General features: G+C 36.4%; 1 protein-coding gene across 2 annotated transcripts in view; it reads left to right on the top strand.

Annotated features, from left to right (window-relative positions):
* The window catches only part of BICC1 (BicC family RNA binding protein 1), a 116,739-nt gene extending 92,461 nt beyond the window's left edge, over positions 1–24,278 (top strand). For both annotated transcript variants that reach the window (XM_061449237.1, XM_061449246.1), the window contains 13 exons: positions 3,065–3,196; positions 4,758–4,941; positions 6,400–6,558; positions 6,951–7,147; positions 7,417–7,558; positions 8,637–8,793; positions 10,192–10,357; positions 12,359–12,398; positions 13,097–13,251; positions 15,147–15,303; positions 17,791–17,951; positions 19,839–19,938; positions 21,364–24,278. In XM_061449237.1, the coding sequence (XP_061305221.1) occupies positions 3,065–3,196; positions 4,758–4,941; positions 6,400–6,558; positions 6,951–7,147; positions 7,417–7,558; positions 8,637–8,793; positions 10,192–10,357; positions 12,359–12,398; positions 13,097–13,251; positions 15,147–15,303; positions 17,791–17,951; positions 19,839–19,938; positions 21,364–21,494 (1,881 nt within the window). In that variant the 3' untranslated portion in view covers positions 21,495–24,278. The remainder of the gene's footprint in view (positions 1–3,064; positions 3,197–4,757; positions 4,942–6,399; positions 6,559–6,950; positions 7,148–7,416; positions 7,559–8,636; positions 8,794–10,191; positions 10,358–12,358; positions 12,399–13,096; positions 13,252–15,146; positions 15,304–17,790; positions 17,952–19,838; positions 19,939–21,363) is intronic.
* The last annotated feature ends 2,007 nt before the right edge of the window (positions 24,279–26,285 follow it).

Below are 26,285 nucleotides of genomic sequence, written 5' to 3'. Positions count from 1 at the left end.
AGTGACTTGTGAATGTTTGCAGTTAGCTAAAGTATTTCTAATACCTGGTGTCACGATTTGAAAATGACCTTGTAAAATAAATACAACATAAGTAATTCACATCTACACTAACAATATGCTTCTGGGTGAAAGGCAGATTTTTGGAGGGTTTTGTTGTTGGGTAGTGGGCTGTTTGTTTTGCCAACCTGCCTTTCCATGTTTGTCAGATAAGTAGGTTTCTTTTGGGAGGAAGTAGCAGGAATTTCTTAGTTCCTATGTAGGTGAGTTTTCAAGGAAACTGGGGAACCATAGTAAATAAGTACTCATTCTGTAGTCTTAAATTCTTACTAGTACCATAGTCTCCATATTACAAGACCTGTTATAAAAAATAGCTCTGGTGATAAATGTTATTAGTACAGATTTTTCTTCTGTTGGTCATTAGGCTTCACAGGAGCCTTTAGGCATTGTTGTACTAATGTTTGTGCATGGATTTTTATATACATGGATATTTACAAATAACACATGAGAGGATTGGACTCAAATCTAATTCAAAGCTGGTATCAGGATAAACCACAATACCATTAAAATCCAGAAGTCCGTATCTTTTACATTGCACTGTGCCATGCTTAAGGGTGGAAAACAAAAGCATAGTGTTTATATAGTTATATTCATTATTACTATTTTCTAGAGTACAGTTGTCTGAAAATGGTAAGAGGCCCTTATTCTATGCATTTCCTTAGTGAGATTTAAATAGCATTTTTCTGGAGGGTCATGAAGTAGAAGGAAATGCAAACAAGCAATCATATGAACATCAAAGTACACCTTTACTCTAGAAACTTAGAATTATACAAGGGCTGGTTTGGTTTTTTTTGATGTTGAAGCTTGATTTAATCCCAGACACATCAGGACAACTTAGTATCCCCTATCTCATCCACTGTACCACCCTTAAACTGTACTGACCAGGAGACTGTCTGTTTCAACTTACAGGCATTATATGCCCTGAAGCTGTTGTTTCCAGCTCTGTTTGTAAAACAAGTATTAAAAGCAAATTTTGCAAATGAGGGAATATGTATTTTTAAATCATAAAAATTTGAAAATCTGAGGGAATTGACTGATCTGATAAGAACTTGCTTTAAATTTCCAACTTAGTTAAAAAAGCAGTATTTTTCTGCTTCGGATAAAGATATGCCAGCCATGCCAATACCTACATGCTGCAGCCATTGTCAACTGCTTTTGAAGTTAATTTCACTTTTTAATTCTTGAGCATTATTCAGGGGAATGAGATTTTTTTTGTGTTCTGAAGTGATTTACTGCAAGGTGGGACTGTATATACTGCGCTTCTTGCCGTGGTCACCATTGTTGTTGCCTCCTGCCAACTCCTCTGATGCAATCAGAATAATACCTGATGCTATTTCACAGCTAGGTAACACAAGTGTTCTATGGAATCAGAGAGGGGTTTTAAAAATGGTGATTTCATCTCTACAAAGTTCTTAGAAACAGCTATCTAGAAGAGTCTGAACATCAATACCAAGGAAAGAAACAACGTTTTTTCTGAACTTCTAAGTTGTGATTGTAATTCTCATAAAAGATGAAATCTGAGCCAGAGTTTACAATGGTAACCGAGAATACAATGCAGTGCAGTATTGCACTTGTACAGTAGGACAAGTGATGTTTTAGTGCTGTCTTCAAAAATTGCTTAGCAGTATGTCTAAATGGAAACTTCTAATATCAACCAGTAACTAATTTCATTGAGAAAGCTATGAATTCTATGATGTATGAACTGTGAATAGCCCTTATTGGTGATAATCATTGCAAGTCTCTGCTTCTAATCATCAGCATATTGCTTGCAGGAGTATATTCAATGTTGTGATTAAGGCAGTACTTATAGCAGCGATCAGGGCAAGAAAGACAACATAGTGATTTAAACTTAATACTTATTTAAGCAATAGGAGTTTGGAGTCATGTTTAAAATGTTCTATATCTAAGGCCTTGTTGGAGGAGGCTTTGGGCAACCTTGTCTAGTAGACATATCGGGTTTTGGAACCAGGTGATCTTTCAGGTCCCTTCCAAATCAAACCATTCTATGATTCTGTGGAGGTGCCTTGCTCTAATTTTCCTTAAAATTATATTTAAATTTGGGAAGTAACCATATAGCTGTAGGTGGTACTGTTGAGAAGTCCTATTTAAATATAAAATAATAGTGAAGTAGTGATCTGAAGAATAAATACTCCCATTTGTTGCTTTTCATTCTGAAGCAAAAGCAGGCAACTGATTAAACAAGACCACTTTCATGAATGTATCTTACTGCGTTTTGTTCCTGTAATACATACAATATTGTTTACTTCATTGTGAATCTAAAATCACAAAAGGTAGGATTTATTATTCACTGACTGTACCCTCTATTTTTGTTGTTTTATTAGAAGTAGCAACTTAATAATTTCTAGGTATCCTGTGACCATTGAGTTTTAGTTTTTTCTTTGGTTGGGTTTCTTTTTTTAGGGACTCTTTTGTATTATTTATAGTATCAATATTTCAAGCATTTCAGAGATGTCATCTGTATCACTGGAAAATACTTATCTAGCTGATCTAGGACTGGGGAAGAGAAAAGTGGAAGACTTGAGCAATGGTGACTTACAGAGACATTTTCTCAGAATCGTGTTTCCTTATCTCAACCATAGTTTAAAGTGAGCCATTGGAGTATATGAGAGTCCTGCTATCAATTCCTGACACCGTTTTGTTCGGATTTAATAGACAATAGTGGTTTCTGAATTTGAACCATGTGGACTCTCTGAGTCTGTATAAATAGATAATGCAGACTGCATATAGACTGATTGGAATGTCAAATGTTCAAGAAATCATTTTGCCCTTATACTGTCAAACTGTGTGTTCAGAATGCCAGAGCAGAAATATACACCTGTATACAAGGAAATACCTCTACTTAGAATTTCATCTTTGATATTTTTTCAGAGCTTGCTGTATTATGATGTATTGTGTTATAATGTTTCACCTTACTGCTAGCATTTTCATGGGAAATGGGCAGATTACAAGTTTTATGATTTTTTTTTTTTTTTTTGTACCTTTTCAGGGTTGCCTCCCACTTGTGCTCATGTTTGATATGAAGGAAGAAATTGAAGTAGAACCACAGTTTATAACACAGCTAATGGAGCAGTTAGATGTCTTCATAAGCATTAAGCCAAAGCCAAAGCAACCAAGCAAGGTTGGTGAAAAGCTAATATATTCTTTTTAGGCTTTCCTTTCAACTTTTCAGAGCTGGTGAGCTTGACACGTGTGATCCTCCTCCCTACTTTAATGGATCATAAACTTGGAAAAGATATATATTTTCTGCTTGAAATGCCAGTTTAAATGTTACAACAGCTCTCCTTAATGGCAATTTGACTTTCATTAAATATCTGACAATACAGATATTAGCTGTTATATGGAACATACTGATAAAAGAAAGAAATTATGAGGGGACAAACTGTGTCTCATTAGAACTACTCTTGAATTCTTTGTAAAGAAATTAGTCTTAAATTGCAGCTCCCCATGTAACTGCGCTGTTCTTTAGCGGTCAGAATTAAACACAAAAAAAAAAACAAAGCCCCAAAAAACACAAAACGAAAACCCCTAAATAATATGACTGAGAAGTCTGACTCTGTTCTATGCAAGATGTTGAAAAGAGCCATGTAATGCTTTTATGTAATGCTGTAACAGACAAAAGGTTCAAAATATTAAGACTGTTCCATTCTGTCAATAAGTAAGCTTCTGTGTGTAAGGATATATGAAATCGATGCAGAGAAACATTGTGTAGAGAATGTACAAGACGGACATAATGGCTTTTGCAATTTAATTTTGCAGGCGTTTTTCCTCGGATAGCTATGAATTTCGTAGCTGAATTTAATATGAACAACTTTTTGCCCACTTTGAGCTATACGCTTCAGATAGAAGATAAGATTTTAAATGGTGATTCACCTCTCTTGATCTTGGGCATCTGGAGTATTGTGTCCAGTTCTGGGCCCCTCAGTTCAAGAAGGACAGGGAGCTGCTGGAGAGAGTCCAGCGCAGGGCAACAAAGATGATTAGGGGAGTGGAGCATCTCCCTTATGAGGAAAGACTGAGGGAGCTGGGTCTCTATAGTTTGGAGAAGAGGAGACTGAGGGGTGACCTTATAAGTGTCTATAAATATATAAAGGGGGAGTGTCACGAGGATGGAGCCAGGCTCTACTCGGTGGCAAACAATGATAGGACAAGGGGTAATGGGTACAAACTGGAACACAAGAGGTTCCACTTAAACTTGAGAAGAAACTTCTCAGTGAGGGTGACAGAACACTGGAACAGGCTGCCCAGGGAGGTTGTGGAGTCTCCTTCCCTGGAGACATTCAAAACCCGCCTGGACACATTCCTGTGTAACATTATCTAGGTGTTCCTGCTCCGGCAGGGGGATTGGACTAGATGATCTTTCGAGGTCCCTTCCAATCTCTAACACACTGTGATACTGTGATTTACAATTAAGTATATTGGATAGCACCAAGGTGCAGTAATTACTTTTGTTATACAGAAAGGTCTTTCATCATTCTCAGTCAGGTGCACACAAAATCCTTAAACCAGCTATCAAAGCCAACTAATGGACATTATCTTATGCTGTCTCATACTGCTATATTACCAATAGCCATGAAGGGAGTATGAAGGAGAGTTGTGTGTTGCAGATCTATGTCATGTAGTTGTTACTCATTGGTTTTAATTTTTTGTTATTTTATTGTTTGTTTTTTCTCTCCCTACAGTCTGTGATTGTAAAAAGTGTTGAACGAAATGCCTTAAATATGTATGAGGCACGGAAATGTCTCTTGGGACTTGAAAGTAGTGGAGTCACCATAGCATCAAATCCCTCTGTCTCATGCCCTGTTGGTCTGTCTTGTCCTGGCTTGGATATCTTGTCCTCAGCAGGACTAGGACTCACTGGGCTTGGTATGCATTATAGTCTCTCTTTCTCTCTCTCTGTATATATATATTTTTTTTTATCTTGTTTGAAACTCAGATCAGTTGTACTAGAAAAAAGAACCAGATGTGTGTTTTACTTAAGGAATCATGTTAAAGTATTGGAGAATTCCAAAAGCATCTGGCCTTTCAAGGGCTTGTTGCTATAAAACTTCCTCCAAGACTTTTGTCATCAGGTGTCACTCATCTCTGGAAAATCTTATAAAAGCTTGTAAAGAGTTCAGCTGAAAGTGAGAGGGAAGGTACAGTTGGAGTAGGATACTGCTTTTACAACTTTGGGAAGCATAATTTTCAAATTAAATATATGTCTTCATTAATATTGTGATGTCTTAGACTGCCCTGAATTTGGGTAGGTACTTAAGCCTGTTAACAGTACTATGAAAGTTAAGATGGCTAGCACACATTTCAGTTCTGGCAGTATCTTGCTGTAATGGGGAGATGCGCATGCCAGTAGTATAGACCTTACTTACCAGTATGAAATTTAGGACAGAAATGTGTAAGCTTTCTATCTTAATGTAATTTTACAGAACAAATATATAGTCCAGACTTGGAATTAGACTTTCAATTTCAAGCTCCGGAAGAACCCTATTGACAGAAATGTATAGAGAAACCAAGCAGTCCCAGAGGAACTTAGTCACAAATCTTGACACTGGTTCTCATGTAACTCAAGAGTTCTCATGTAACCACTGTGCTCCTTTGTGATCTGCCATCCAGGAGTGCTGTGTAATTCCATATCACATGCGTTCCTGGGAGTCACACAGGGCAAGTGTTTGTGCCATTTGACTGTGTTTTTTAATGCTGCTTTTGTGAATGTTTTTGTCATGCCTGCACTGTGGAGTTGTTTTTTCAACCTCTTCAAAGTATGGGTGCTGACCTGCCTTGTGAACACTCGTACATGAAGAGCAGGTTTGAGGAAGTGCGTTGGGAATAAGCAATGCATTTGAGGGATGATTTACGGTCATTTTTGAAGATACAAAAAGGAATTTAATAGTTCTTAGTATGGAAGTACTGTTTCATTCATATGCGCTTCTGAGAAAAAGATTGTCTGAAATAAAAGTAAGGTTCTGTAGTGCAGTTGCTTTCTTTTCTCTGATGCTTCTTCTGAGATAAATTGACAGAAGTAATAGAGGGGATACAAAGAGATGGTGAAGCTGAGAAGCAGCTGGTGCAGACTCTGTTATGACAATATTTGGAGTCCAGTAGAAGGACTGGATGTTCCAGTTCTTCTTCAATATGTAATCCCTAGTTTAAGAATAAGCATTCTTAATGTGCTTTGTGTACCAAGTTAACAGCAGGTTTAATGTTAAAATTTGTTTGTAAAATACATGCTGGTGCAATTTAGTGGGGTTTTGTTTGGTTTTAATTGGTACTTTTGTGAAATGTGCTTTTCAAGTTTTAGCTAAATTTGATTTGCACAATTTTTTGCAGGACTTCTAGGTCCAACAGCCCTGTCAGTCAACACCTCAACTGCTCCGAGCTCTCTGTTGAATGCCCTTAATAGCTCTGTGAGTCCCTTGCAAAGTCCAAGTTCAGGCACACCTAGTCCCACGTTATGGGCAACATCTCTTGCTAACCCAAGTACCACAGGTTGGTAGATGTTAAATGTGAATTAAAGGAACTGGTCAACACTAAGTCATTAGAATGACAATTGAAAAGTTTGGAATCATTCATTCTTTAGAACTGTAATAATTCCAAAATTTATCTTAAAACAGATGAATAAATATTTATATTTAAGTTATAACTTAATATAAACTTACAACATGCTGTCACATGCAATGCTTTCATCTTATATAATATAGAAAACTGTTAACCGACAAAGTAATGGTTAGATAAAGCATTATGGTTTTAGCAGTTCTAATGGAACCTTGTTTAGTATTGTATCAAGGCTATATAAAGATAGAGATTTTATATAAAGTCCTATAATGCCTGAGAAATTTAAATGAGAAACTTAATCAGAATATGACCAAATTTTGTTACAGGTTTTTCTGCTGTTCCACACCTAATGATACCATCCACTGCCCAAGCAACCTTAACGAGTATTCTGTTGTCCGGAGTACCTAATTATAGTCAAAATACTCCATCTCCACCACCAGGCTTGACTCCTGTTGAAGTCCATGTTAATGGCATGCAATCAGAGAGTAAAAAAGGCTCACCTTCTTTAAATGGTCATGTGAAGGTAAGTGGTATTATCTCTGGAGAACCAGATTTGTTTGCTAGTACTCTACTATGAAAATCTCAGAGAAAACCAGCTATATTAGTAGATTTGTAAACCTGCTAAGTTTAGAAATAAACAGTTCTGATGTCAAAATAGGACTTAAAGATGGATAAATGAAACATTCAAACATATTCTCCTCTGGTGGGAATGAATTTCTTCTTTTCCTGCTTTTCTTTCAATGTTTCCTTAAGCAAAACAATCACATTCGTAATTTTTGACAGTCATTTCAGACCTCAAATATCAAGTATGCTGCACTGTCTGCCACATCGCTGGGAGAGAATATGTTGAGCACAAACCACAGTGATCCAGTAAGACAAAAAAGTACTCATGGTGCCTCAGAACAAGTAGCTTCCAAGTCAAATAGTGCAGAAGGTAAGATTTTGACATTTTGTTTTTCTGTGTTTGTGGAGTCTGTGTACAGTTCATGAAACAAACGTAAATGTATTGCTTGTACATTGGTTTTGCAGCAGTGTTGAAGGAAAATATCACTGGATCTCCCAGATTTGTTGTCAAAGGAGTAAACAGAAGTTGTAGTAGCTGAGCTGTACTGTTAATAGAAACACCTTAAATAGAGTAACTGCACCTGTAGCATTCATTTGTTGGGTTGTTGTTTTTTTTTTTTGTAATTCCCTAAGAGTAGAGAGAGATAATCTTTGAAAACTTTAATGTGTTTTACATCAGCTTAACTTCATTGCTTTAAACAGTCTCTACTGATTCAAATAATGTTGTAACTATTTATTTCTATTTTTTTAACGAAAGGAAAGAATGCCTTTGAAAAGGTTATGCAAGAAGTTGTGTAGATCAAACTTGGATGACACTGGCAGATGGAATATATTTGCATGTTTTATAACAGCATTTAAGTTATGTTGCATTTTAGAAGCTAAAGGAACTAACAAATTGTCTCCGTCATTCTTGGAGGGAGGGAAAGCAAGTTCCCCTTCAAACTTGAGCAAGGGCCTTGTTGCCTTCAAATACTGTTCAACAAGGAGAAGCTCTTTTATTAAGGATTGTGGTCATTTGAAATGCTGATTTGAACAAAAGGCACATTTCCCAATTACAGTGACAAATACTTGTAAAAACATACTGAAAAGATATTTGAACGTTAAGTGGGGAGCTTTTATTCCATCAAAAGTTGTCTGAGCACCTGGCACCGTTTATTAAAACTAGATATAAAATCAAATTTGTTCAAAATACTTAGTCACTTCTAATTCTCAGTCTTCAGAAAAGGAAAATAGTATGTCTGCTATATTTATGAACACTAACACCTTTTTTTAAGCATCTGAACTTACATTTCTAATGACTTAACCTTGACCAAGTTGTTATGCCTAATGACTACAATAATTCTATAAGGAGAAAGAGTAGGTTTTGTTCTTTAGTTGTCATTCCTTCAGCAAGTTCACTAGAACATAATAAGTTTTTTGTTTAACTGTTCTCTTTATTGGTCTTGTAGGTTGCAATGATGCTTTTGTAGAAGTGGGCATGCCAAGAAGTCCGTCTCATTCAGCAAATACCAGTGATCTGAAGCAGATGATGAGCTCTTCCAAACAGGCCTGTGCTAAGAGACAAACAGTTGAATTACTGCAAGGCACCAAAAACTCTCACTTACAGTAAGTTAAATATACAAATAACAGACCTTTTGTCATGCAAATATACTCAACACCTTTTTGTAGGTAGAAGGGGTGGTTCAGACATAAGATAAAGAACTGATTTAAATTGGGCTTGATTGTTAATCATATTAGGCATTAATATGCTTCCTCCAGTTTGTCTGATAACTGGAAATTTTGAATGCTTTTTGTATATTTTTCTTTGATTTAAAAAAAAATAAGTCTTTCCTCTTCCACAAAAGAGTGGAGATGTTTTTTCAGATGCACTTTCATTACCTGTTTCTAAAGGATACATTTTTGCACTTTTCTTATTGATTGCTTTAAGAACAATTCCTGACTAACAGCCTTTTCCCTTTTGTGTGTACCTGAGGCTGTTTTCTTCTTAGAAAAACGACATTCAGGACATAACAGAATGTTCTCAAAAACTTGTCTCAATGATTTTTGCTTGTTTGTTTTGGATTTTTTTTTAATGAGACAGCATTGGGAAAGGCTCTTTTGAGTCATAATATGTCTTGGCAACACAGGTTTTGAGCTCAACGCAATGTTTTTCTCTAATCTACTTTAAGCAGTGTTTTCATTATTCCTTTTGGGAACTGTTTATCGTCACTCATTTGAGATGCATATTTTCTCTTACCTCATTTACACTGTTAAAACTGTGATATCTCTCTCATTAATTCTGCTCTCATCGTTTAGAAATCCAAGGATTCCTGCTAACCAGACTCAATTGTTTATATGTCAGTCAGTTGTTTGTATGTCTTGCTCTTTTTATCGAGGCTATAGTGCTTAAAGTTTCCTTAGAGCATTTTTCTGGGTTACTGTACGTCATCAAAATATGATCACTTTGCTTTGAACTAAGAGCTTATACTGTAGTTGTAGAGTAGGCATAAAATGTGGCTGGGTTTTTTTTCTTATTTTGAAAGAAAAGATTACATTAAGATGTACTTTGGCATGTAGTACTGCAATTATTGAAGCTTTAAAAGCCTTTAGAACCCCTGTTAACTTTCTTAGTCCACATTATGCATTTCTCTTTATCCTGCTACTATCAGTCTGAGTAGAACTGCTGAACTGCAGGCCTGAGCAAAGCTAAACAGTATGAAGTCACTGTAGGGATTGCTTGTGGTAATTCCACATACCAGACAGCTCAAATCTCTGTCTATATGCCTTATACTTGGTAATATAGGAAGCAGCAATACATGCTTTGTTTCACTGGTGGCGAAACAGGTAAAGGGAAAGTTGACACTTTGGAAATATTTCTAGAAACACTGAGATGCTTGTGTACTGGCATTTCTTGAATTTTGCTGCCAAACTTCTCAAGATAGAGCTTCATTTTCAAAATGGCATTGAATGTTTACTGCTTTATGAGAAAGCAAGCTGGAGTTAACACCAACTTTGCTTCCGCAGTACCGCAGAGAGACTGCTCTCAGATGCAGAGTTAAGCACTTCTGAAAGTCCCATGGCTGATAAAAAGGCTCCTGGGAGTGAACGGGCAGCAGAGCGAGCAGCAGCTGCCCAGCAGAACTCTGAAAGAGCACGCCTAGCTCCACAGCCATCATATGTAAACATGCAGGTAAGCTTCTCTGAATAAAGCCAAATCTAGAGCAAAACTTGATAAATGCAAAGTGAAATTACCACAGAATGCAAAGGTGACTGTTGACTAGTTGACTGACGTGACATTACCATTTCAGTAACAGCATTTCTCAGTAAAGTTGTTAACACTTTCAACTGAAAAGACAGTTGTAAACTATAGGTCTTGAAGAAGACAAAAAAGCCCTTATGCTTGTGTTGAATAAGAAAAATATAAGTACAGAATAAATTGGATATCTATATCAGTCAACACAAGCATCATTTGTATGTAAAAAAAAAATATACTGTATCATTGCTTTGAGAACAGCAAATTAGATCTACAGAAGAATTTTTTTTTAACTTTTCATAAACAGTGTCAACAATTTTTTTCCAATAGCTTCAGGTTCATATATGGGGGGGGGGAGGGGAGGTTACTGGAGTAACATTGTTTTTGCTTTACACTACATATTTGTGTCCCTGCCTGTGGCAGGGGGGTTGAAACTAGATGATTAGGGCCCTTTCCAACCCTAACTATTCTATGGTTCTATATTTTTTTTTTCTTGTACTGATGCTACTCTAACTACAGCTTACTATAGACTAAGTCCATGTTACTGCATATGGACCCTAGAGAGACCTCTTTGTTTGCAAGCAGAAGGTTCAGAGTAGTTTTCAATATAGATTTATCAGTGTGTGGGCTAACTAGACTGCATGGAGTAGTGGAACAAGATTAGGGTTAGTGTTTTGCAGCCTTTTTCCTTAGTTATTCATCTAGTTGTTTTAAGTAGTGAATTAAACTTAGGCTACGCTTCAGGCCAAGTACTGCTTTTTTGTAGTGTTGTATTTGTTTAGGCTTGTTAGTCTGTCATTTAAAGAAGTGTAAGTTTTTTAACCAGGGCTAATTAAACGTCAAATTTTTTATTTTTATAGGTAGTGCACATAATAAGGGATTTTAATTCTCTCAAAACTGAAATCCTTTTTCTTTCAGAAGATGACTGCATGGGGAACTAGACTTGAAAGATTATTAAACATAACTCTGGTGACTAGAGTTGCTGTTTAAGATAGTATATATTATGTACTTTTGAGGAATGTTTAAATGTGGCATAGTTTAAAACCAGGCAGAGGGCTCCTTCACTCCCCCCCCCCCCTTTCCCTCCCCCTACTCCCAGAGGGATGGAGCGGAGAATCGAAAAGAATGCAACTCCCACGGGTTGAGATAAGAACAGTTTAGTAACTAAGGTATAACACAAATCGCTGCTGCTACCACCAATGATAATAATGATAAAGGAAATAACAAGGGAAGAGAATACAACACCTCACCACCAGCTGACCGATAACTCACCCCCCCAGCCTGACCAAGCACCGACCCATACCTCCTTCAACCCTGCAGTCTCCCAGCCCTTCCGGCTAACTCCCAGTTACATCCTGGGCATGACGTGCTGTGGTATGGAATACCTCTTTGGCTAGCTTGGGTCAGGTGTCCTGTCTCTGCTTCCTCCCGGCTTCCCCTCCTCCCTGGCAGAGCATGAGGCTCACAAAGTCCTTGGCCAAACCAAAACATCATTGTTATCAGCTCTGTTCCCGAGCTGAAAGTCAAAACACTGCACTGCACCGCACCAGCTACCAAGGAGGAGGAAAATGACTGCTACTGCTGAACCCAAAACAAAATGCTAAGACCAGATGATCAAGGAAGGGGAAATATGCTTGGAAAATGTCTTACTAAAAAAAAATCAAAGCAAAATTCTGCCTAAAAAGTTTGTAAATACTGCTGCAGCCTCACTCAAATGGATATCAGATAGTTAATTAAAATCTGTTACCTATTCTTGAGTGAACACTTTTACTAAGGCTCTAACAGGACTACTGTCAAATTATTGTTGTAGTACTTCAGATTTCTCCTAGGTATATTCATTGGCCACTTTCAAAACCTATGTTTTTACAAGATCTGAGTACTGGAATGACATTTATTCAGAATGGCAATTAAGGTGTCTTCTGCATGTTTACTTTCTAGGCATTTGACTATGAACAGAAGAAGCTACTAGCGACCAAAGGTATGTGGATGAACAGTGACTTCTGAAAAGTTTAGTACATGGCTGCAAGAATTTTCTGAATTTTCAGTTTTGCAATAGATTAAGCAAATCTCAAGGTTACATTTGTGTTACAGTTTTCATGTTTTCAAAAGTTTCTTAATGCCAACATAGTATAAAATACAGTAAAAACTTGTGGATGGAATGCTCTCTGTGCAAGTGTATCCATATGGAAATGATCTATGTTAGGATTGGGGTTTGTTTTGTTTTTGTGGGTTTGGGATTTTTTTTTTTTTTTTTTTTTTCCAGAAGCCTCATAGCTGTAATATTTGATTTTATTTGGATGCAAATTAAGTTTTAAGATGTTTGTCATATTGCCAAAGTTACTCCTTATGTCAGGGATAAATTCAGTTACAAAATTGGTAAGGGACTTAACCATAGCTTTGGTCCAAAATAAAACCTGGAGCTCCCCTTTTTGAAACAGATAATTCATTTGGCTTCCTTGCAGCCCTATGGGGTTTAACTGTCTTCTCACAGAGTAAATTGCCTTAAGGATAGGATTCAAGCTGTGGAAGTTTTTAGCTGTAGCAGGTGGAAGTTTTTAGAATTTACTCTTTGGTGGATTGAAGTCAGTTTACATACGTGACTTTGGGATGATCATCTCAGTACCTTTTTTTAAGGTTGAGATTTACTAATTTGTCTCTTTTTTTGTTTTGTTTTAGCTATGTTGAAGAAGCCTGTTGTAACAGAAGTGAGGACTCCAACAAATACGTGGAGTGGTTTGGGGTTCTCTAAATCTATGCCTGCAGAAACTATCAAGGAACTAAGAAGAGCGAATCATGTATCTTACAAGCCATCTATGACAACTACATATGAGGTATAAAAAACTATACTGAGTGGAAATTTACTTCAAGTGAATGGCCCAGTTGTTTCTCTTGAGAGATATCTAACTTTTTTAAAAACAAGTCTTGCAGATAGGATTTTTAGCTTTCTTCCTTGTAAGTGAAAAATGTTTGTTATGTAAATATTAAGGCATATCTAGCACATTCAGCTCAACACACAATTATGTCTGCTTTTCAAGTCTTACACTAGCTTTATTAAGAGTCTGCTCCTGATAATATTTGCTTACAGAAACTTAAAACAACATATAGGACCAAATGTCTCAATTGTTGTAGACAAGTGGTAGAAATTTTGTAACCTAATTAAAACATTGTGTATATATAGATAAACTATACAATGTGAATCACTGCATGATGGAGCAGAATGTTAGAATAAGAAATGGGTGTAGCTCATCTTATTTTCTGTTGATAAAGCTGTAGAAGTGGGAGAGTTTTCTCTGTTTGCACTATTCACTGGGCCCAGAAATTTCATAGAGAGAAGGCAGCCACAGGTCCAGCAAGTCTCTCTAGAGTGCCACCATAGGAATCTTGCAGGAAATTTCTTACTTTCTTTTTCAAAGGTGCTCTGAATTGCTTTATGGTGCTTTTACTTGCCGCAATCTTTCCCAGATCCATAGAGACACCTTTTTCTTCTGTTCTACTTATATAAAATGTAAATAGTATGTTTCTTCAGGAATGGGACTTCATACAACTCTTCTCTAGGATGTATCTAACTTTTAATGCAAAAGAAATATTCAACCATATTAACACTATGCCTTGGTGTTCCCCATTTGACATCTGATTTTTTTGTCATTCAACTATATGTAATAGGTTTGAATACACATAATATATGCAAATTATTTAAATATATATAATGAGGTTTCAGGAGTAACCAGGAGGAGAGAAAAAGCTACAACCAAAATCTGTGAATCATTGTGGGGTTTTGTTTGTTTTTGTTTGTTTTTTTTGTTTAATTTTACATGCTTTTCTATACTGACTGACTTGGGGTGGGGTTTTCCCCCAGACCGTGATGGTCTTCTGTAAGACTTGTAGTCAATTCCTGCTTTTCTTTATTTGTTGAGTTGTAAAAAACATAGCTCACATCTTCAGGTCTTGGCAATGATAAGGGGCTTTTGCCTTCTTACTTCAGTGGTGTCAATTTTCCTGAATAGCAGAGAAGATTGCTGCCTCCTAAGTTGTGCTTTTTTTTTTTTTTCAAATTGGAATCTGATGCAAGTATATAAAATTAACTTGCTCATTTGGTTACATAATTTTAACTCGTGTAAGTGTGTGGTATCAATAATGTTAATCTCCTTTCGGGTATGTTCCCACCCAATTCCATAGTTAAAAGCTGCTGTCAGGGAATACAATTCCCTTATTTTGGAACATTCAGAACTGATAATTAGTACTTTATAAGAATATTAAAATGTGTTAAAAAATAATCTGAATTTACAAACCAGTGTGAAATTGTTGTTGTACTGCATACAGTAGTTTTGTCAATTATTGTGTACTTCATCCAGTTGCCTTCAGATAGATATTCTATTGTGTTCTCTTCCCTCTGAAGGGGTGTAGTTGGTAGACTGCTTTGTCTAGAATTTGTGTGGGAATTTGATAGGATGGAATGTTTTGGAAACAAACTTGGAAATACTGAGCAAATTATTTTGAAGCATGGTCTTTAAATAACTTCTGCTTAAAATCTGTAAACTGCAAATGTTTTAAGTGCACCTGCTGTTTTTGTGTCCAGTTTGTGATTATTTGGCTATTGATCAACTGCCAAAAGAATGTTTGCAAGTATTAAAGGCTGGATTTTTTTAACTAAGCTGCTTCAAAGAAAACATCTGAGTCACAATGAAACTTTTGTTTACTGCCCACATTCTGTTTTTGTGAATTGCAGGGTTCATCAATATCTCTCTCTCGGTCCAACAGTCGGGAGCACCTGGGAAATGGCAGTGAATCTGATAACTGGAGAGACCGTAATGGTCTTGGACCCGCAGCTCATAATGAATTTGTCTCTTCAATTGGCAGCCCCAAGCGAAAACAAAATAAATCAGGTGAATTTCTTAACATCTTATTAAAAAAAAATCATATTGATATCAATGAATATCTAGTTGAATGTTTCTTGGCATCACTAGGGATTCAAATTTCCAACAACTATGAAGTAAACTAGTTTTACAAATTGAAAAGTGAAAGCATATGCAGGATTATATAACATGATATACAAATAATGGTCCAAAGGAAAACTTTTAAGGAAGTCCTTTAAATGTTAAGACATGCTTGCTGAAAGCTATTTGCTGTTTTGGAAAGGGATTTTCAAAGCTTACTGAAAACAGACCTATATAAAAACTTATTTCTAGACTATCATTGTTCTGTTAACAATACAACAGGTAGGTCTTTACTGGGCTATTTGCTGCTCCCTGGTGAAGTCGTAATCTGTGCTGACACTGAATTTTAAAGCATAATTCTCTTTATGGTGATAAAAAAAGACTATCCATATGTTTGGCATGGCCTAGCACATTATTTTAAAAACCGGTTTGTGTGGTCATAGGCTATAAATTTTGTAATTACTTTTTAAATAATTGAAACTTAAATTTTTACTTCAGTTGACTTTTTTGAATTTTTTTTTTTTTTTAAAGCCTAAATATATACATTTCTGAAAGAGAGAAATGGAGGTAGAGAATACTGGACTATACTGAGTGCACTATGGGGAAATAATTACTATGGATGTTTTTCCTTTTTTTAATTATTTTTCTTACAAATGTGAATTAAACCTAAAGGTGAGATTAGCTGCAAAGTACACAGATAGTATAAAGTGGACATCCAAAGAAAAGATAGCTTCAATTAGAGAAAATATTCATAGTTAGTATACTTGCTTTTTAAAATCAGGAATAATAACATATTAGTTCAGCTATGAATGGCTGCATACCATATTCTGCATACCTCAGAACAAAAGAGATAAAATGTTTATTTGAAATCGATCCATTGGGGCTTCCAGATTAATTGGACAAAAATAGAAGCTCTAGGTTAATCAAAATAAATAAGGATTAAAAATGTATTTACATATGCATTAGAAGAAAATTAGAAAAGTGAATACATTTGCTGTAGGGGAAGCAGTTCTATAGCAGCTGTAGCTTTCCCAGAGTATGAAATGCATGGAGGAGGGACAAAAGAAATAGCTATGAGTTTCTCATACAAATGTATTTACCTTAACTTACTAAAATGTAAGTCTTCATTGCCACAGTTGCATAATAATGTTGAATGTCTTTGTTTTAAAATAAAGCTTCCTGAGTGCACCAGTAAGTAGTTCTTAATATTCAGTTTTCAATTCATGACCTTGTATTGTCTGCCCTGAATTTCTGTTTGGGCTTTTTTGTTATTATCTTAATGTGATAGCAGAAAAAGTGAAACACTGCTGTTTAAAGTCTAAAAAATCATTTTAGTTATTGCTTCATTTCTCAAACTTAATGTTCACATTTTCAACATTGAATGGCTAACTGTGTTTTAAAACTTTTTCCAAAATGGAGCTAAGGTTGATAGAAATTCTCCAAACTCTGTAAATCTTATCCCAAATGCTTCTATCCAGTTTTTGCCCAGAAAATAAGAAATGTAGCATAACCACTTGGGAAAAAGTGGTGGTTTTCACATCTTGTTAGTGCTTGATAGTGAAGGCCATAGCAGAAGTCTCTGGGGCAATCTTAATTTTACTCACCTGGGAAAGTATCCTCTGCCTCCTGCTAGCCTCTTATGTATCCACTGTTGTTCTTTCTTGTATCTGTAATGACAGAGGGAGCACTCACAGCAGCCCCATTTGCACAAATGCCTGATACGCTCCCTGGCAGCTATCCTTTTGTTACAGCATGAGGAAAAATAATTAAGAACTATGTGTTTGTGTACTATCAGTATGTACACACCTAGGAAAGGGATTGCACTGCTAAATCAGGTTTCTTGGGGTTTTTGAGGAAACTTTTTTTTTTTTGAAGATGTACCTTTTAGACATGCAATTTAAGTTTATATGGTGATCCTATTTCTAGTTTTAGTCTTTTATAAAACTATTGCATTTATTATTTTTGTCTGTATTATACTAAAATGCTAGCCAAATGATGTAGCTGCTATGTAGCTCCTTTACCAGGAATTGCTCCGGCATGGTTTTCTCTTCATCCAGACCAAAAAAGTCTGGTTGTATTTGTGTGCAGTGGTGTTTTCCAAAATATTCACCAGAAAAGAGGAGAGGCCTTAAAAGGAGGAAAAGCAACAGCATCTCTTGCAGTTCTTTCCCCTGTATGGGTTCCTGACTTGTATCCGTGTGACATTTTAATAATGTGATTTTATTGCTTAAAAGACTTACCTGATTATCTTTTCATAGAAAACAAAAACTTTGCCTTATGCTGTTTGTTCTCTCAGACCACTGAGAGGCTTTTTTTTCTGAATAATAAACATTTAAATGTTTTGTCCATTTAAAGATCTAACTGAATACAATATTGATATGACAGAAAATTGTGCACTTCTGTGATGTGTCTTAAATTGCACTTCTTCTCTTTCAGCTGAACACTATCTCAGTAGCAGTAATTACATGGACTGCATTTCCTCGCTGACAGGAAGCAATGGCTGTAACCTGAACAGTTTGTTCAAGGGATCTGATCTGCCTGAGCTGTTCAGCAAACTTGGCTTGGGCAAATACACAGATGTATTCCAACAGCAAGAGGTTAGTGTTCATTCAGAAGACACCTTTGTGTTTGTAGCATGTTTTCCAGCAGTATTCTCTTGACCAAAGACACTAAGAAGTCTGCTTTGTGACAGCATTCTCATGAGCTGTTCTTTCAAAGCTGTATCATACATCTTTCAATTTCCAGACAGCCAGCCTGGACATGAGTACTATAAACTTCCCCTGTGTGCCAGTTGACTGACTTTGACTTCCACAGTTGGCTTCCGCTCCCAACTGAGAGATATGGTCAGTCACCTGTGTGATTTCCTCCTCTGCACCAACTAATTTCAATTTAGTCAAAGTGATAGTATTTCATATCCGCAGAATACAATATAGCTAGAGTCAACTTGGTTATCCGCAGATAATTTATGCCAGTGACAAATTCAACTGCGTCGCAAAAGTACAGCAAGCCCAGCCACAAGACTTGCAGGCTTAGACGTAGAGTCCCTGAGCTTGTTCTGAAAGCACTGTTGTATGTGGGAAGTGTATGTGTCACACTGCTAGAATGGGGTCTACTAAGGAGCAAAACAGAGGTCTGTGTGGGTTGTGTCCATATCTCATGTTGTACAGGGAGAGGACCATAGTTAGATTTGGCATATTCCCGTGTTCTGGACCCGTATGTCTGCTTTTTGCGCCTTTATCAGCAGTGGGGTGTGCACCAGTTTCTGGTCTCATATTTTCACCTGTGTTTTTTCCTAACAGACCACACAAAGTTGGTTTTTGTACAGATTGACATGTCATTGAGAGCCATGAACATGTTCATGAAGTGCAAACTCCAAGAGAATCTTCTATTTGTATTGCTTGAGCTGCTTTGGTGTGTCAGTATTTAGCTTCAGATTTGCTTCCATGAGACAAAAAGTCTGCACACCAGGGCACATTCAAGTGTGTACTAAGCTATTTCAGGGATAGACATGAAGCAAGCTTGTACCTTCTCCTGCACACTAAGTCACTTATGTATATGCTCTTACAGAATTGTCCTGAGTCCACTCAAGTGTATTGCTGCTGTCTCAGCCTGGGGGCAGTTTCCTGCTAGCGTTTCCTGTCTCTAATCATCTGCTTAAGTGTTGTGGGGTCAATCTTCAATCTGAACAAATCCAGCTGTGTCTCAATTCTGTGTATGAATCATCAGGTTTATCTTCTTTCACCCTTGCATTTTCCATAATACCCATATTGTCCAATCATTAATCCTTTCCTGTCATCTTAGCCACTGTAGTAAAAAGGCGAGATGTCAGTTGATTTCTAACACATGATGGCTTTTGTTTGATAGGTGTCTTTTTGTTTTGGTTTTTCTTACCACAAGAGTTGCTGATTACATGTGAGATGAGTTAAGTAGTTTGGCCAGAGTGAATTTTCTATTATGTTTCTGAATTGGTTTTTTGTTTTGTTTTGTTTTGTTTTGGTTTTTTTTGCAAAAACTCATAACATACATGGTTAGCATGCACTTTGGAACACTTGGTGCTGTAACTCAACTGTGTCACCAGTAGTTGAGCAGTCATCTCTCTGCTAACCTACTATAGTCTCAAGCACCTACCATATCTACAGGCACACATACCTGGCTATTCCGAGGTACGTTGTAGCAATTGTTGTGAACACTTGAAATCTCAAGTCACAGCAAAAAAAAACATTATTGATCTTCAGTGCTTTTCTTAAACTGCTCACTTTTTAGTTTCTTTTTATCTGCCAGAAGTGTGGAGTCGCAAATTGAGTAACTACGTGAAGAAGCCACTAGAAAGCAACGACTGCAGTATACATGCAAAGAAAAAGTTGGCAAAGAAACTGTAAAATGCAGTAGGAAAAAACCTGAAAGTATTCTGAACCACATTTATGGCTTACTACTTTTGAGGAGAGACTTGTTTTGCATAATTTTCGTATTTCTTTTTACTCTAGATTGATCTGCAGACATTCCTTACTCTTACTGACCAAGATTTGAAAGAGTTGGGAATTACCACTTTTGGTGCCAGAAGAAAAATGCTGCTTGCAATCTCTGGTAAATAACACATTCATTGGTTTTAAGTATTGCTTGTATTCTTTTCACCTGAGTTGTGTGTTTATCATTGGCAAAGGATCTTGGAAAGACTGAAATATAAGAGTCTAGTGCACAGAGGTCATTTTGGCTTGACCCTCATCAGAAGGTGCTTAAAACCACATTACATAGAGCTTTCACATTACCAATAATAAAATTTCAGTAAGAATTGTAAGATTTCAGTAATATTTCAGTTGCATAGTCCTATGTCCCCTTCTAAAGTTAGACCTTGGTAGAAAGTTTGTTTCACAGCAGATTGTGAACTTTGTTTTATGTCCCAAAAGTATAGGTTGCAGAAGCTCTGGGATTACAGGCTCTGCAGAGTCTCAGTGGCACTGGATATCACTCAGGGCTGGCATTTTTAAGCTTTATTGATTACCAGAGTAATCATCTTACTGGGAAAAACAGCCTGATTGGGTGGGGTCTTTGGTTTTGGTTTTAGGGTTTTTGGGGTTGATTTTTTTTTTTGCTTGGTTTTGTAAATTTAAGCAATGCATAACTAGACTTTTTTCCCAGTTATAATAGATAGGATGAGATTCATATTATGTAGAAGTGCTCTGTCATCATTGTATAGGCAACGAATCTGTAGCAGAGGAAGAATTTTCCGGATACTTCATTGTAACACTAGATCACTTTTCTCCCAACTGCGTCTCCTACTGATGCTGTTAGTGAAGATTTTTAATAAGTTTAAAATAGTGGCATAAAGAGCTTAAAATACAAAGTATGTAGTTCAATAGCAATCATGAAAATTATGTAATCTTTCAATGATTTCTGTTTATCATGGAGCTTGTTTACAAGAATAGAAAAGTGGGGAAAGGAAAAACATTTTGGATGAACAATTGCTAATACAAGCTTAGGGTGCATGTGTGCGTGAGAGGTGAGCATCTGTTTTTTTTTCTAGCAGTCCTTATTAAAACATTTTTCTAGTGTTGTTAAAATAAAGAATTGTGCTTTGTGAAATAAGATGCTAAAAAGCTTTTCTGTCACCTCAGTTTACATCACATGGTTGTGCTGCAGCCATATGGTCTGTGTGCCTCTTCAGGAGGATTGCAGCCTTTGAATACTATAACAGAACCTTTTTAAAGTGTTTTAGTCAGATCAATTTGATCTAAAGCAATGCTGCAAAATATTATCTACTCCACACTGTATCAGTGCCAAATGAGAATTGCACCAAATAGAGGTGCATCCCAAGCAGCTTCTGTGGGTCTTAAGCTGGCACTCTTGCTATGCTGTTGAACTTATTAAATTGAACGAGGACTTCAGAAATCTTCAGTTCCTACTGTTCTGCCTGAAATATCTTGTTTAAACAGAAGGTTTGGTTTTGGCTTAGATCAAAATATTAAAATTCATTTCTGATGAGAGCTTTTTGTGTGTGTGTGACCTTTATAGAACTGAATAAAAACCGAAGAAAGCTCTTTGACCCATCAAATATACGTGCCTCATTCCTGGAAGGTGGAGCTAGTGGAAGACTACCGCGTCAGTATCATTCGGACATTGCTAGTGTCAGCGGTCGCTGGTAGCGGTTAAATTGTGGCTCAGAAAGTCAGCTGTAAAGATGGGCATGGCAATCCTGTGGACAGCCTTCACTGCACACCACCTCTGCACTTTGGGAGTTTGGGTGTCAAGGACCAAAGCATTTTGTCTGCACAGTTCTGTGCCAAAAGAACAGAGAAAACACATTTTGTCTGTCTTTCAAACACCAAATGTGGGTTACTTGTTACTCATGTAGATTGGACAGAATTTGCAATAATAATAATATAGGGTTCTTTGTTTAGTATTTTATTACCTATAACTATAATGTATGCACTGAATTTTTACCTTGTTGAATGAAGGAAAAATGAAGAGCTGGGATGCCAGAGAGCATAGATTTTGGTTTTATCAAGATGGATTTTTCTGGTACTGCTTAAAATAATTATTGAGGTCTTTCTGCACTTTACATCTTCTGATTTCTTGTCCTGTGGAAATCTACTTCTTTCATTTCCATATCAATTTTTATATTGGCACTAATCGAATTTTTTTCAGGTGTTCCTACATTAAGTCACATCTCACTATAATGGTACTAGAAACTGGTTCTTCTCCAGATTTTTCCCTTCTGTCTGTCTCCCAATAGTTATCTGAAGAGATTGTTCCAAAATCAAACCACTTGGTAGTGGACCAGTCCTATTATGCTGTTATGAAGCAGTGTAATGCTGCTTGCAATAATACTCACTGTAAGAGATGCAATGAAAGACCAAAATGGACTTTGCAATATTAACCCTTTGTAGTCATCATATTTAACTGCTACCTGTTATGCTAAAAACTGTTTTTAATGGTTGTCTCAAAGAAAAGGGCTATTTTTAGTACCTTGCCACTAAAGGATGCTTATTTATATCAGACTTTTATTTTTAGATTCTATACATCTACAGTACATAACAGATTAAACTGATCTACTGCAGATTTATGGTAGAGAATGAAAGGCATTCATCAAACTAGAGCTTTGGGCTGTCAGTTTGATTAAATGGACAACTAATCTAATTTGACAAGACAGCACTGTTGCCATTTAATAAATGACACATATTACTTACATGACTATGCATGCAGCAATTAAGTGACCTACATAAAATAGGTGCGATAGCATCTGTTTTGTTCAATCTAGATTTGTAATTGTCAGCTGCAGAAGTGTTTGAAACCCTTGAGATGAACTATTTCTGAAACAAGTTATGTTCAACAGAAAGAGTCCGTATTATAAGTGGCTAGAGCTAAGTATTGCATTCTTATACTGTGAAAGTCCAAATAATTTGGCAATATTTTCTGTCTTTACAAATGTCTTGTTATGAATTTATGAAGGATTCTGATATAATGAAGGGATTCATAAAGTGCCTCTTTCTGCAATGCAATATGAAGTTTCCAAGCATTAATTTGTTGAAAAGCATTCCCATGAGAAATATTGTGAATTACCTCTACTGTAATGTATTATTTATGTTCAGTGTACAAGCCTTTTGAGATGGACATAAACCACTGTCAAGTGCTCTTAACAGAAGGCATTAGAGTAACAATTACAGTAGTTGGGTTTTATGCAAAAATGGTGTGAAAACTAATTTTGACACTTTCCATGGATTATTCTTTCTTGTAAGGTGAAAATACAAAATGATGTCTAGAGAAATTTGCACACAGAAAGGGAATTTAAAGGAACTATTACTTGAGGGCATAGATGATCAAGCAATAATATAAAGTCTTGTTGTGATTAGCAAAAAATAACTGCTCAGTACTCATTTCAGCCATATCTACTTAATGGTGTATAACTGGGTGACTTTCCCTGTAGATCAAGTAGCAGTTAGCTTCCTGTGGTTTTAAAGTTGTCCTACAGATCTGAATGGATAAAGCTGCATCTTCTATGCACACAGTTGTTCACAGCAAAGTTACTCTGCTCAAATGCCAAAAGTCGGTATCCACATATCTCTGAAATATTTGTGTGTATGTGTGTTACACGGGTAAGAGCAACTTCATGGAAATCCTTGTGGAAGCCACAACTTCTAATTCTAAAACTACTTACACTTGTGCTTATTCCTAAGCATGTAGGTAGTTCCATGCAGATGGCCTACTTATGTGCTTACAGATAAGCTGTCATTTAAATGTTTGCATTTGCAAGACCAGTGTTTGCAAATTGAATTATATTCAGTCATGTTATTTTTATAAAATATTTTTAATAATTTCATAATAGTGAAATAAATATTCAGCAACACTTTGTACAGAATTTTCTGCAACCCCTTCTTGCTTATTTTGCCTAAACTTAAAAGCATCAAAACCCCTTTACACTCTTAGATTTATTTTTTGGTTTTTAGTCTTTTATAAGTACATACTATGTATCCAGACAGTACTATACTCGGAAACTGATTTTATTACAGTATTAAGTTGATGTGGTCTTTTGCTGAGCAGTGCTTATATCATCTATACCAATGTGAAGAATTTCCCATTAACAACATTATTTCTCAATAGGGCTTCACACAAGAGAAGAGCACACTGGAAAAATAAAATTTCTCACTTATTCTGATTCCACAAAGGGAATATGACAGTACAGTGTACCGTATTGTTAGTGTTATATTATGCACAACTATTTGACTTGCTACATAAAAATGTTAGTTTTAAATCTGTGCCTTAATAGTGACCAGTTATCTGTAAATATAGAGCAGATACAGATTGTATTTTTGTGGGTTGTGTCCTTTTTAGGGATTTTTTTTAATAAAAGATGAAATTAAAACATTAAAAATGGGAATTTTCAAAACTAATCGATGTTGCATAAAATAAATTTATATAACTCCCTTGTATTCTGATTGGTCAATGAAATACTTTTTATATAGACCCAGTTCCAGGGATGCTTGCTTTGTTAATAAAATATAAAAAGCAGTATTTGACATAATTGCAACATGTTTCTTTCACGTGCTAAAGCTCTGTGTGTTTTACTGTTCTTCGTATATCACATACAGTGTGTTTGGCTTTTAAATAAGAATGCTTTTTTGAGATACATCTGAAAAATTAGCATGAAAGGAGCTAAAGTATCCCAGGTTCAATTCATAGCAGGTTTTAATGGCTTGGCTTACATGAGTTTTATTCTTTCTTTGGTCTTCCCATTTTCATTACTATATGTTTTGTTCTAGTTAGCAGGACAGTTATGTTTTCTGTCATAATTGTCATTATACTATCACTGCCAGTGTGGAAGTGAGAAAGAAACACCAATAGAAATTCTTTATTTGGGATGCTGGCCATGTGACCAGTCAGAATTTAGTGGGAGGCAAGGCTTTCACACTGAGGTAATATGTACATAATGTTACATTAGTCCTGTCTGTTTCCTTGACATGCAGTGGTACAAGTTTAATATTACTTACTACCTCCTTCAGTGAATTCGGGCATTTCTTTATTCCATGTGTCTTTGTTAACTATGTTATACACACAGGCCTCCACTCTAAATTACAGTATTCCTGGCTCACTGGCCTTTTAAAAACTTGTGAGTTATTTTTCTGAATACCTCCTGAGAAGTGCAGGTGCAGAAACAAGTCTGGGAAGGGATCAACAAACTCTTCTGTTGAGGGCAATTGAAGGCTCTGGTGCCGAGTACCAACTTACAAGGCGTTGGCATAATATAAGTGGAAAATGCACAGGCAGGTAGACTTGCAAACTGTGTAATGTTTTTGGTGGCTGAGCAATAGTGAATTAGAGAGGTCTGAAAAAAAAGATACTTTCCTTTGTGGACTGTTTTGAGAATACTGCTTCCACCTTGTGTCTTCAGTCAGCAGAGTGATAAAGATGGTGTGGAAAAGAGGAGCAATGGTGATGGAGTGTCAGAGCTAAATAGCCACTCTCCTTGTGGTGCCAGTGGCATTCTGAGCAGCTGGCATGGCACAGCATGAACAGGCTTGCTCTCTGGGCAAAGAGGTTTCACCATCCAGGTACTCATCACCTCTCTCTGCTACCAGTCAGAAGAGCAAAACTGGTGATTTCCAGTCTAAAGAGAAAGATGTCTATGAAGAAGTGTTGTCAATACCCAAAACAGATGGATTCTTCTAGCTGTGTAAAGGTTAAAAGTGTGACATCTGTCCTTACTGTTTGACCCCACTCCAAACAAATGCTTGGTGGAGGAGACTTTTTTTTTCCAAACCTCTGGAAACCATGGTTGCAAAAGGTGTATGAGTACCCTTGCTGGCTGGTCAGGAAAGGTGTGGTACTCAAGGATGTTCAGAAATATGTGCTTGTACTGTGAAGTAAGCTAAGAAGTATTTGATTCCAGACAAGTCTGGACACTGCTGGAGTTACCTTTTAATCTTGAAGAACCAGCTTGCTTTGTGTCACAGACACGTCTGAGTAAAAGAGAAGTTTGGCTTTTGTTTGGAGCTGCTGCATTTGGAGGACTTGAGAAGATAGAAAAAAACAAATTAACTAGAAAATTTTGCAATATGGATCACTGGTGTTTTGCAGCTTTTTTGAAAGTGGAGATCTGTAGGGACATGCAGGCAGCTAGGGAGAATGTTTACAGAATGCTTCAAGTGGTTAAAAGATAAATGAGCTCTTATTTTGAGTCGGGGTAGTTGTGAGCAAGGAATATATTGTAACCTGAAAAGCATAAAATTCTTTTGATTTGCATTGTATTAAAAATATTTGGATTTTATCTTTCTGAGGGGCTTTTTATAGGGTAACCAGTTTTAATATGTTACATGCTATCATGAATCAACGAAACAAATTTTATAAATCAAAATAAAGCTGTAGAACAGTCATTTTTGCCATTTTTGAATCTTGACACTGCTGTTAAGAGGAGCTGATGGTTAATTAAGAAGATTTAT

The sequence above is a fragment of the Pezoporus flaviventris genome, unplaced genomic scaffold (assembly GCF_033815535.1).
Source record: "Pezoporus flaviventris isolate CSIRO_AGI_PZ_B2104156 unplaced genomic scaffold, CSIRO_AGI_Pfla_v1 ptg000001l, whole genome shotgun sequence".
Classification (NCBI taxonomy): domain Eukaryota; kingdom Metazoa; phylum Chordata; class Aves; order Psittaciformes; family Psittacidae; genus Pezoporus; species Pezoporus flaviventris.
The sequence above is the reverse complement of the archived record's forward strand: the minus strand, read 5'-3'. Positions and strand labels throughout refer to the sequence as shown.